The 13,996-nt window shown below is 35.1% G+C and overlaps 1 protein-coding gene across 2 annotated transcripts in view; it reads left to right on the forward strand.

Annotated features, from left to right (window-relative positions):
• The window catches only part of pkib (protein kinase (cAMP-dependent, catalytic) inhibitor beta), an 82,477-nt gene extending 69,838 nt beyond the window's left edge, over positions 1 to 12,639 (forward strand). For both annotated transcript variants that reach the window (XM_030147086.1, XM_030147087.1), the window contains exons 2-3: positions 6,856 to 7,007; positions 11,547 to 12,639. In XM_030147086.1, coding sequence (XP_030002946.1) covers positions 6,866 to 7,007; positions 11,547 to 11,629 — 225 coding nt within the window. In that variant the 5' untranslated portion in view covers positions 6,856 to 6,865 and the 3' untranslated portion in view covers positions 11,630 to 12,639. The remainder of the gene's footprint in view (positions 1 to 6,855; positions 7,008 to 11,546) is intronic.
• Positions 12,640 to 13,996: the final 1,357 nt, after the last annotated feature.

The raw sequence follows: 13,996 nt of genomic DNA on the forward strand, positions 1-13,996 counted from the left end.
CAAACAATACACCCCCCACCCCCGTCCGTGCACTTCCTGTGTACCGCACAATTTCACTCTGCAGGCACACCTGGGTATTAATACTGTGCATTAATTGTCGCTTACATTTTAAATAATGATTTACCAAACAGTTTTTTCGAGCAGCAACCGATTAATCGACTCAAAGTGATCCAAAAAAATCATTCAACCACAATTCTCCTGAATCAAAGCTTTGTTTCCTTCATTTGTCTGCTGTTAAACATTGGTTCCACTGTTGTGCTTCACACGGACGCTTATTGTGACGCACAAAGAAGCTTCAATTCAGGAAAACTGCAATACAATATCTCCCTTCAATCAATTCGAGTTGATTAATTGAATCGTGAATTTTTGCATTGGCTTCAAGCACCTAATCAATTAATCGGTTGCAGCTCTGCAGTTTTTATATCACTACTTATAAAATATAGACACACATCTTTTCTCAAAAGTCCCCAGCATTAAAACGACCACATCTATGACTCATGGTTTCCCACAGGTCACATACTTGTCTAATATAAGACTATTATACAGCGTTTTAAAGTAAATTATCTTTGTGAGATAAACAAAGATGCAACTGTTCATTCACATGTCCACCATTATCTAATATAAGACAGTTACATCCTGTGTATATCAATGTTCTTATTTCAGATATCGGCCAATATATCAGTTATTGGCCAATATATCAGATATCGGCCGATAAATCAGATATCGGCTTTTTTAGCCTCCAATATCAATATCGGCATTGGTCCCAAAAATCCCATATCGGTCGGGCTCTAGTTAGAACTGTAGGAAGGTTCTGGGTCTGACCCCAGTGTGGGTGGTTCTGTGTGGTTCTGTGTTGTATGTATACATGCAACACAGAACCATGTTCTCCCCATGTTTGTGTGGGTTCTCTCTGGATACTGCAAACCAAACACATGCACCTTCATAGGTAATTTAAGCTAAATCGCCCATTAGTGCAGGGGTGTCAAACTCATTTTAGTTCAGTTCCACATTCAGCTAAATTTGATCTGCAGTGGGCCGAACCAGTAAAATAATAACATAATAATATAGAAATAATGTCAACTCTAAACTTTTCTCTATGTTTTAGAGCGAAAAAAGTTCATTTACATTATGACAAGGTTTACATTTACAAACTATCCTTTCAAAAGATGTGAATAACATGAACAAACTGAAAAAATAGGTGTAATTTTAACAATATTCTGCCTCAGCTTATCATTTACACATGTACATTATAACTTACAGATCACAGTGGATCTACAAACACACAAAACATTTAGTAACAGGCAGAATCTTGTTAAAATTGCACTTGCTTCTCTTAAGACATTTCAGGTTTTTCACATTTTTTGCAAAATTATACTTTGTTTTAGTGTAAATACATAAAAATATTTACATTTACAAAGAGAAAAATTTGAAGTTGTCATTATTTCTATATTATTATGATAGTATTTTACTGGTCCTGCCCACTTGAGATTGAATTGGTCTGAATGTGGAACCTGAACTAAAAGGATTGTTAATATCTTCAGTGCAATTTTTGCATTTCACAAATTCATCCCAAGGGCCGGACTGGACCCTTTGGCGGGTTGAATTTGGCCCCCGGGCCACATGTTTGACACCTGTGCATTTGTGTGAATATGAAAGTGCATTAGGCTCCAGTGAACTGGTGACTCCTCCAGGGTGCACCCCACCCTCGCCCATTCCTCCCAGTGACCCGCTCTAGGACAAAGCCGTTCTGAAAATGAATGAATATTATATGAAGTTGCCATCACTGCTATCAAATGTAACTGTTATATGTTAACTTTTAAGTACCAGTATTTCATGGCATTTGTTGCAGTTGCCAGAAAGTTAGCTGTAGCATTAGCTTGATGAGTTTCACTGCTCGCTCCAAGGTGAGACCATCAAACCAATGAGTGACATCCTTTCTATTCCTTTCTATTATTTTACATCAGGATTATTTACTTCAATATAAAGTGGAACAAGTAGAAACAATGGGGAGGGTTTGTGCATCACATGAAATATAAGTAACTCTGTTTTACAGTATTTCTGTGTTTTGGTGCAAAGTATTAAGTACTGCATTATTAACACATGTCACTGTGTGTGCATTTGTGCTTGTCTTTTTTATTATTATTTTATTTTCAGTTGTTTTATGATATTTATTTTAGATTTTTATATGACCCTTAATTTTTTTTTTTTTTTTTTTTTGACTGGATGACACTTTAATTTTCTTGTTCTATTCTATTCTATTCTATTCTATTCTATTCTATATGGGAAAAAAACAGACATTCATAAGCCTATTTTCACTTTAATTGTATAATAATCAATTCCATGCAGCTGCCTTCCTCGACACAAAACTGCGAAATGTGTTGTCTCTGAAAGATTCACATCCATTAATATAGAAGCCACATTAACAGTAGCGAACAGATTAATAGTTAGTAGGCCTGTTTATAATTCATCAAGAAGAATTCCAAGCACATGCGAGACACTTTGAAACCAGAAAAAGACAGATGAATTGCTTTGATTTGAACGTTTGACCTACAGTCAGGTACAATATCTTCTTCCAGTTTCTTGACTGACAGGCTTGTCTGTGTCAATGGCAGATGATGAGGGGTGGGTGTAATCCTAATGGGCTGAATCACAGCACATAGGTCAGAAAATGTCTCAGTGGGACCTACTTTAGTTTTAGTTATCACACTTGACACAAGCCTGATTTTTAGACATCTTTTTGTAGGCCCAAGGACCGCTTGTTGCCTGCTTTTAATGCATAAAGACCCAGTGCTACTTAGTTCCCATATGATTTTTTTCTCCATATTTAACATTTCTTAAGTGATTTGTCACCATTTATTATGAAATAATCCTCTGTATTTTGCATTTTTCCAGTGAAAATCAGGTATTTTTCAATATTTAATGTACTGATCATATAGATGTTCATAAAAGCTCAGATTAAACGAGGGTTATTATACAAAAAAAACAGAGAAACCTGAAGAAAAAGTGACTTTTTCAGTAAAAATACATCATTAACTGAACATAAAACAATCCACTTTCATTTATCAAACTCGACAGGTTTTACTGGTGAATCAATGTTGTAGAAGTTGATGATGTTTTCATGTTCACTACAGAGCCTCTGAACGTTCAAATGGGTCATATCTGATGATGATTAAAAGTGGACAAACTGTATTTTACACCAATTATTTACATGTATTAATGTGATTAGTGGATCAACAAATGTTAAACAGTTTAGATCAGTAGATGGTTTTGGTCCCTGGTGGATATTTGGGTTTTTATGGGTTAAACAGTTTATACATCTGATTTTGACATCCACTCTAGTGTGTATGAGAGTAAATGTTTTTATGTGATAGGTAGAAAACACACATTGTCTTTTATTTCTACTTTCTTTTTAATGTAACTTATTCTTAGCTACTTATACTCTGCATTTATTTATTTATTTGTTGTTGATGTGGTATGACTGTTTTTGTGGAGCGGTGACCGTATTTTCAATTTCCCCTTGGGGATTAATAAAGTAAATCAATCTATCTAGCTATCTAGCTATCTAGCTAGCTATCTATCTATCTGCAACTGTAGTATTTCAGCATTGTTAAATTAATAAACAATTTATCACATCTCATCATTCTGTTATGGTAATGAATAGTAGCACATTAAATTTAATCATGGAATATGCGTTAAATTTAATCAAATAAATCCACACTTTAGGATGTGTCAGTTCATTGTTTGTGTTATAAAACAGTGATAGCACTCTTTGTGTTGTGGTGCTCAGTTGTAAACATTAAGTGAGAATGATAAAAGAAATATGTTGAGTGATAAAAAATAAGGACACAAAGCAGTGTTGTGGGTTTATATGAGCTCAGTGACTTGACTACAATAGCGCTCAAGGCTAACAGATGGCCAACCTGTGGCCCCTTTTTCTTTTTTTTTTTTTTTTTTGTGGAGATCTAGATTGCATGTGTCTGTGCTTTATAGCTACTCATCCCTTTGTTGAAACAGACCAATGGGAAATGGGATTTTTGCTCCAGAGAATGGTATAGTTATTTAAAGGGAGGCAACACAACAAAAGAGAAAGAACCACGGAGAGACAGAGAGAGAATGGGCCACAGTCATATGTTTACCTGCCAGTGGTGCCTTTTTTTTTCCTGCTTTGTTGCCATAGCAACAGCGGCTCGCCGTATCTGTGTGTGTTGAGAGTGTACGTGTATGTGTGTGACAGGGGATGTAATTCTGCCTGTCACCAGTGTAGCCTAGAGCTGACTTCTCAGCTGCTGGTTGCCATGAGACCAGACAGACACATCCTTCGCTTCAATGATAAATGTATTCTCCTGATGTTCAAATTGCCAAACAGATTAGGTGCATTTTGTTTTCTTGTGATGCATCAAGATAAATGGCCTGTGTTGGTTCATGTAATACTCAAAATATGACATTCCCATGATTTCACGTTACTACTAACCTCACAGTAAAAACTGGGTTAATCTGTCATTTAAAACGTATAACAACATAAAGGCATTTCTTACATTTACATTTACATTTACATTCCCAGATAGCAAAATCATTATGGCTTAAATCTGGCCCAAAACTGGCATGTCATTTGGTAAAGTTCTGGGTGGATGTATGGGCCCTAAATGGCCCAAAACAGGCAAGCCAAAACCAAACCAGAAGGAAGCCAAAATTCACCCAAAACTAATTGCGGACTTCCAAAATATAGCCATAATTGTCCCAGAAAACCCCCAAATCCCCATAATCCAGCCAAAAAGTAGCCAAAACTGACCCAAAGAGAGGCCAAAAGGAGGCCAGAATTCACCCAAAATTTGTGTTGATCATGCTTTTAACATGAAGTGGGGTTTTCTTCTGGGTAGAAATTCCTGCTCTTTGTGCAGTGTGTTGGCTTTACAGAAATATGCCAAAACACAACCAAAACACATCCATATATGGAATAAGATGTTGCCGCTCTTTGGTCAATCTTCTGGCTTGCCATAAACATGCCATCCCTATACTTGATCCCCAGTCTTTTGGTTAACCAGACATATGCCAGAACTCAGCCATATATTGCTGGTGCCTCCATATCTATTATGGATAACCTTAATCATACCACAGTTAAGCCTAAAGGATTTCATAATGCCAAAAGAAAGCCAAAAATGCCAAATGTATGCCATAATACTGCCAAAATATTTGCTATCTGGGCTTATGCATTTGGCAGATGCTTTTTTCCAAAATGACTTACAGGGGAAAACCAAAATTAAAAAAAAATAAATAAATTTAAAAAAAATAAAAATACAAGAATAGATTAAAGACATAAAGCAGCTGTACAATTAAAAACAGTGTCGCACAGAAGATTAAAAAGCAAAAATTATAGACTAAAAATACAAGAATCGATTAAGACATAAAGCAGCTGTACAATTAAAAACAGTGAAATAAAAATACCAAGTAAAACAACAGAATAACCATAATAATATATTTAAAATGGAATGTTTGAAAGTGCTAGGAAAGGAGGTGCTCTCGGAAGAGCTGGGTCTTCAGGAGCGTCATCAATGAGACAAAAGACGTATAAAACAACTGAATATCTGTCATGATTTAACACCATTATTCATGTTTTTTGATACAGCTGTATAGTTCATGTATTAAGTTAATCATTAGTGAATATTTTTTCTTTTGGAAAGCAGAGCAAACAATAATTCAGTGGACACTTCTAAGACTTTAATGTGAGCAAGTATTCATGCATGCCGAGATTTTAAAAAATTAAAGAAATTAAAAAAAAAAAAAAAAAAGTATAAGACTCTATTTAAGACTGTATACTCAACAATATTATTATGGATTTGCTTTGCTGTTAATTATTGTAGCTTGCTGCTTGAAAAAATAGCCACAAACCATAAAATGACAGATAAGCTAATGTTAATGAAGCTAATGTTTTAGCTAACTTTCAAAGTTAGCTTCATTTACTTCATGTTAAGTCAGTATTAATGCATGTTAACAGGGGGGAAAAAATTAAAGGTTCACACAAGAGTCCAGTTCCTGTTTATGTGCATTATTAATAGTAAAAAAGAATGGAAAAAAAAATATATGGCTCTTTATTTTACTGTTAGCTATTAGTAGCTACTAGTAAAGTGTCATGAAAACCAAATAGGCAAAGCACTAGCTTAATGGGACAGATAAATTAACAGTAATTAAGCTAATTCTGAAAATTAGCTCAATTTTGTCCATGTTACGTTAGTTAAGAGACATATGCAGAATTTTACCAATATTCTGCCTGTTACCAAATATTTTGTGTATTTGTAAATCCACTGTGATCTGTAAGTTGTGATGCGCATGTATAAATGATAAACGGAGGCATAATATTGTTAAAATTGCACTTATTTTTCCTAAGAATTTTCAGGTTGTTCATATTTGTTCATGTTATGTTCAAGTACAGTTCATAGATGTAAACATTTTCATAATGGAATTTAGCTTTTTTTCCACTCAAAAACAAGGAAAACTTTGGTGTTGACATTATTTATAAGTTGTTATCCTTTTACTTATATTATTTTACTAGTCCGGCTCACTTTAGATCATATTAGGCTGAATGTGGCCCCTGAACTAAAATGAGTTTGACACCCCTGCTCTAAAGTTTCAGTCCAATAGGTAGTAACATTGGGGCATGTCCAAAACGTATGTGCCAGTGAAGCTGAGCTCTGGCCACAACAGTTTGAATCCATTTTAAATACATTTTAAAAGGAATCTACTTGATGCTGTCACATTATGACAGAAATATCAACTGAGGTTTGTTTTTGTCTGTAGACTGTTATTTCTATGCCCCAAGCCAATTCTAACACTGTACTGTCATGTTTTGTTATTGTTCAGGGGCTCTGAGATGACGGAGGTGGAGCCGGTGCTGGACTTTGCCTCCTCGGGGCGGTCAGGGAGGAGGAACGCCTTGCCTGACATCTTGGGTTCTCCGGCAGGTGTTAACCCCGGTGACCTGCCTCTTAAACTGGCTGAGCTGTCCCTCAAAGGTAGAGTACACCGGCCTTTATTCTGCCGGAGTTTTTTTTTTTTTTGACAGGGCCACATTTTTCTGACAGGACCATTGCATTGTAAGGACAGGATGATAAATATCCCAGACACTGAAGATGTTGAATACAGTTTTAGCCACAGGTGTCAAACATTCGGCCCGGGGGTCAAATCCCTTGGGAAGAATTTGTGCAAAAATGCAAAAATTACACTAAGATATTAACAATCCTTTTAGTTCAGGTTCCACATTCAGACCAATTCAAGCTCAAGTGGGCAGGACCAGTAAAATACTATCATAATAACATATAAATAGTGACAACTCTAAATTTTTCTCTTTGTAAATGCAAATATTTTCATGTATTTACACTAAAACTAAGTAGAATTTTGCAAAAAAATATGAATAACCTGAAAAAATATGAACATCCTGGTATGTCTTAGGAGAAATAAGTACAATTTTAATAATATTCTGCCAGTTATTAAATGTTTTGTGTATTTGTAAGTTATAATGTACATGTGTAAATGATAAACTGACGCATAATATTGTTAAAATTACACTTATTTCAATTCACTCTTTTACTCAATCAGTTTTGGATTTACAATTTGATTTAAGCAGCAGTCTGTATTTATTAAATGACACATATAAGTTACAGTTAGATCATAAAAAATGCAGGATACTAATGGGCCCTATTATTGCTATTTATGTTACCGCATGCATAATTATGTTCATGCTTATGTTGTTACCCTTATTAATGTTATTGTGGGGATGATTTATTATTATTATTATTATTATTATTATTATTATTATTATTATTATTATATATTTTTTTAATTTATTTATTTATTTATTTATTTATTTTTCTTTAGATATGTATATTTTTGGCCTATTACTTTTGTGTGTGTTTAGCTGATTTATTTCTTTAGGGATGGGAGGTGGGAAGAATGCACAAAGGAGAATTGTAAAAAGTGAGACCCAGTATGACTATGTTTGTACTGTATCTGGAGGATTCTCCTGTGTGAAATAAAAAGATATTTCCAAAAAAAAAAAAAAAAAAATTACACTTATTTTTTTCAGTTTGTTCATGTTATTCACATCTTCTGAAAGGATAGTTTTTAGATGTAAACCTTTTCATAATGTCAATTTACTTTTTTTGCTCTAAACCATACAGAAAAGTTTGGAGTTGACATTATTTATAAATTATTGTTATTATTTTACTGGTTCGGCCCACTTCAGATCAATTTTAGCTGAATGTGGCCTCTGAACTAAAATGAGTTTGACACCTCTGGTTTAAGCGGCAATGCATGCTGGGATTTCACCTCAGATTGAAACGTATGCACAGTCTGACAGTCAGCCACACCTTTAGGCGTATAACATCTATAATTCAGAACGCATTCTTGGCCCGGTTCTAAGGGCCAGATCGTCATTAGTCATCCGTCATGACTCTGGCATGTTCGCAACAACGTGTGCCAGACTCATGCCACGGATACACTGATACAGCATTTTAGGCCATCTGCGTAATTACCAAATGAGCATGATGGTAAATTACAAAAACAATGATGCAACTAGTCTCATGAAAAAAAATGGGTTATTTTCATAATGCTGTTTTTTTCTCAAACTTTCTCAATAATCAAGACATATTTTACATAAGCATGTCTCTCTAATGTCTCCAATGCCTGTATACAACACCATATATTTCTGTTAATGACCCGATTGCAAAAAAAATCCAAAAGGTGGCGTTCATGCCTGTTCTCCAGTTGCCTCAGTGTGTCTTTTTTTTGGGTTTTCTAAAAACATTCCATCTCTCAAACCTTCACAGACAGACTTCTTTTCAAATTTTAGTGAACTTTCTTAAATATTTAGTATGTTTCCGCACAGTGCTGGCATTCTTGAGATCATGTAGCTTCCCGAAAAACAACATCAAAACTATAGTCAATGTTCAAGGGTTTTCTATTCGGCCTTTCAATAATATTTAGAAAATCCAAAGAAAAAACTATTGTTGAAATATCACATTGTGTTCACATCTAATATTCAGCGTCTGGTTGAAGTATTATTTTAATATAATACATTCTTTACACATATTTATGAGAAATAAGTTTAATATTTAACATCACATGGTATTTTTGTAAATAGTAATAGTAATAATTACATTGAACACTAACACTAGGACGTGTAATGTCACATTTTATACACTAAGCCTGGGATGAGATACTGCAAGAGAATGGAGTCATTTTGCTAAATGAAGCTTAAATCATTAATAGTCAGTGATTTTTGCACTTTTAACTATGATCAGAAATAATCAAAACTGAACTGAAAAATGCTGAAACAAACATCTTTCTGAACATAAAGAATTCACATCATAGATAAACTATCTTGTACTAGAATCAGATGACAATAATGACACTTTGGTAGGTTTCATTACAGTGGTATTTGCTAATGATTTTTCTTTAGCTCTGTTAAATCATTTTGCTTTTTACTAGGGCTGTCAAAATTAACGCGTTAATGTGGATTAATCCATCATCATGATTAATCTGATTAAAATTTTTAATCCAGTTAATCCGTCTGTGGCACAGAATGACTCTGAACGTCTCTGCCAATGCATTTCAGCGAGTAGAGTTACCGTCCTGCATGCACAAATGGTCAGTTGATCCGGTAGTGACAGGCAGCAGAACCAACCCATAAAGATGGAAGACACTAAACAGCACGTTGGCCCTCTGGATGGAAATATGAGGACAAAAAAAACAAGATTGTTTCAAGTTGCTTTGTTGGAATTGTTGAAGGCGTTTAATAAACATGTTTAGTGCATATTTATTCCCTTCTTTCTTTCTTCATGCAAAATGAAACGTGATTAATATAGATTAAAAATGAATGATATTTAATCACGATTAATCGAAATTAATCCACAGCAACCCTGTGATTAATCAGATTCAAAATTTTATCATTTGACAGCACTACTTTTACATTTTTATATCAACATATTGAGGTGTAATCTACATTTTGAACAAATTTGAGAAACCACCTTTATGTGTATAGATAGATAGATAGATAGACAGATTACTGGTCAAAAGTTTTAGAACACCCTAATTTTTCCAGTTTTATATTGAAATTCAAGCAGTTCAAGTCCAATGAACAGCTTGACATGGTACAAAGGTAAGCGGTGAACTGCCAGAGGTAAAAAAAAAAAAAAAGGCAGTTGCAGGTTTGATCAGTCCATAACACCTTCTTTCAGTCTTCAGTAGTCCACTGGTGGTGTTTCATGGCCCAGCCAAGCCTCTTTTTCTTATTCTGAAGTCTCAGTAGTGGCTTTCTTGCTGCAACTCGACCCATCAAACCTGCGACTGGAAGTCTTCTGTTCACAGTGTAAACTGAGACTTGCTTAGTACGACCACTATCTTCACTGTGCTTGAAGCTGTTGTCCTGTGAGTCTCCTCTCACTCCAGCTGTTGACTGTCAGAAACTTGTCTTCTGATTCTGTTGTGTCTTTGGCTCTGCCAGACCTCTTCCTGTCAGCATTTCCTCCAGTTTCTGAGTGCCTTTGGATGGTGAAGGAAACTGGACTTACTGACACCTGGACTTTCTTGGACATTTCTCAGTAGGACAGACCTACATTTTTAAACGTTATGATGGTCTGTCTCTCTTCTATCATTAATTGCCTTTTCCTCTTTTCCATTTTTATAGTAACACACTACTTTCTGCAGTACAATACTGTTCAAATAATGCTCACATCGGTATGGTACCACATTGTGTTCCAACAGTACTTTTATGCAGACACAGGGGGTTGGAAGGAATTCACAAACGTTGGAACACCTGTAGGAATTGGTAGCACCAACTTTCCAGGCTTGATCAACCTCCATTGCTGCAGAACTGCTTTAAGTTGTTAACCCATTTCTTGTTCGCCTTTTTGTGTTATTCTGAAATGTACATTATTTTTCAGTTTTGTTTAACCTTACCTTTTTTTTTTTTTTAACCTCTGGCAGTTCACCACTTACCTTTATACCATTTCAAACTGTTCATTGGACTTGAACTGCTTGAATTTCAAAACAAAACTGGAAAAATTGGAGTGTTCTAAAACTTTTGACCGATAGATAGATAGATAGATAGATAGATAGATAGATAGATAGATAGATAGATAGATAGATAGATAGATAGATAGATAGATAGATAGATAGAACTGAAAAATAGAACACAAGAGCAAACACAGTATACAAAATAAATTAGAAGTGTAAAAACAGACTTGAATAAAAGAAAAAAAAAAACGTTGATAATTTAACTTAAAGTACAAAAATAAATTGTAATATTCAGTATGATGAAGGTGGAAAATGACATTTGGGTTCTATAACGGACTAGAAGTTTACATTTGTAACAGCAGATAATATAGAAATGATTTTAGTCGAAAATCCTCTGCACTTGATGATGTAACCGTGAAGTAACCGATACTGAACACCAGCGTTGGACGGTCTAAAACTCTCTGATCGTCCTTAAAGTAACTGCAGTGCATCTGTCTCTATTCTGTGAGTTTTTGTGTTTTTTTTTTTTTTTTGTGCAGATGGACCTGGAGGAGCTCAGTCGCCGACGGCGGAGGAGGCTCCAGCTCCATCGGAGAGCGCAGAGGCCAAAGAGGGATCGTAGGGACTCGTTGATTTTACCTGCAGAGGAAACCTGACGGACGGGATGAAGGACGAGACGGAGGGCGACCTGCGGGAGGAGGAGTGACGTAGACCTGCCGAGAGTCGGTCTGTCTGCCAGGCGGCTGAACCACGGTCTCCCAAAGGACTGGATACAGGAGCTAAAGACTGTTTGACGCCCATCTAAAACAGAGTCAGACGCCACTTAGTTACGAGTAAATGTGCGTGTTGGTGAACGAATCACCGGCGACACTGAGACTCAAAGGGACCATGACAGATTGTATACTGACTATTTTTCTATGATTTATTTAAAAGGGGTTCATCTTATATAGGTCAAACTGTCATATGTACCATTTGCTTGCATTCCTGCCTATTGTTTTAAAGTGAAAAATCTAAGTTGGAAGGGAGTGTCATCGCGGCTTGTAAGCTTTTTATCTCAGCTACAAGCAAGTGGTACATGTGACAAAAATGACATAAATTGAAAAAAGAAAAAAAAAAAAATAGGAGAACTCTTGTGTCGTCTTATGCTTTTACACTAAAATGTATGATCTATGTTTTAAAATCCGGGGCTGGAAGGAAGCTATTGTACAGTATATACCTTGTAAATGTACAGTTTTTATCCCTCCTTACCTTACCAGACTGTTTTAATCCTACTAACATGAGCAGGCATTTCATTTTGAAGGTCTCACTATGATGCAAGACGTTACGAGGAAGAGCCGTCGGTATCTGTAGACATTCCTTTAGTGAATATAAACCCACTGCCAGTACATGCTGCTTCATTAAAATACACAGAGGAGTCGAGGATTTTTTTTGGCTCAAGGCTGCTTTTAGAAGTCTCTTCATTTTCCAAACTAAAAAAAAATGTGCCTAGTGGCGGTTTACAACTAAAAATGTGTATGTTTTTTTTTTTTTTTCTTTGTGAAGTACTGTTATCAACCAATCTGGGCTACTGATATTTCCTGAATTTTACAGGGAGGTATCGCAACATGACTATTGCTTGAAGTGTCACCGAAAAAAAAAAAAAAAAAAAAACTTTTATAGGAGTCTGCTGCATTTACAGATGCTACCGCAGGGCTAATGTGCAGCACAAGTGTGGAGATCATTTCCAGGGAAAAGGTAATAAACAAAGAAAACATGTTTAATCATCATTTCATAAATAGACTTTGGTATGCAAATACAGAACTCCATTTACCTAGTGCATTTTTTGTTAAGCAAATACAGAATTCACCCGTCAAACAAATACGCTTTTTTTTTTCTTTTTTTTTCTTTTTTTTTACGTAATGCTACAGAAACAAAAATAGCAGGTCTTAAAAGAACAAAAAAATACATCCTACCAAGATATGAAATACTCAAAATGTAATCGAATCCTTTTAATGTCTGGAAATGAACATAAAAAAAAGGTGCAACAACTGTTAAAATGACTCATATCGCCACCTGTTGTTATGGAGGTCAATGATTTATGATATTAGTGAGAAAATTGTAAACACAACTGGGTGCTTTTATAAAACCGGTCCCTAAAAACAGGACATGGGGGCTAAAAAAATCAAACAAAATGTAGATTAATGTTATGAAGTAAGTTTGGAAGCACTTTGGGTGTATGTTAAAAATAAATATTTACTGAGATAAAAGGGAACTTATTTTTTAGATAAAACACATTTTTATATTATTTTTATACAAAAATCTGCATGTAACAGAGTGAAAAGGACACAAAAATTACGCGCTCCAATTTTTTCAAATGTCTTTTTATTCTCTCACAGGTACATTTTGGGAATCAAACTAATTATGCCAGGCAGAGTGTTTAACAAAAATGATCGCTGTTGCAAAATCACTTGCGATTTATATGTGTTTAAATGGGCAGATTCTGTATGTAACATTAGTGGACACAGTGGGTTACACGCGAAACCTGGAATGAGACTGAGATTTATGAAAAACCTGCATGTCTGGATTAGAAAAACCACTAGGATCGACAAATTTAACACAGTGTCTTTATTTATAGTGGTATATAAGAGCATTTCCACCCATGCTTTCCAGATTAAATGCGCTGACACCTAGGTAGTATTTTATGTCCCAGTTATGGGTCCTATTTTTGGACCCAATATTTTATTAAAAATGTGTTAATTTTGGGATGGCTCAGAGTAGAATTTTTTTGCATTTATCTGAGGTCATCATTAGGCTCATCCTGGGGGGAAATATGTCTAAATTTCTGTTTTATTATTGGGTCTGAAAAACTGGAAAAGTACCAGGTACTAAAATAAACCCAGTTTCACAGGAGCACCCAACTACGAAGCAAAGACTGAAACAAAAAGCTTGCAGAATATATGTATAATTTATAATAATTTTCTAATAATTTTGCCAAAGATTTGCCAATAAA

This window comes from Sphaeramia orbicularis, chromosome 11, assembly GCF_902148855.1.
Source record: "Sphaeramia orbicularis chromosome 11, fSphaOr1.1, whole genome shotgun sequence".
NCBI classification, from domain to species: domain Eukaryota; kingdom Metazoa; phylum Chordata; class Actinopteri; order Kurtiformes; family Apogonidae; genus Sphaeramia; species Sphaeramia orbicularis.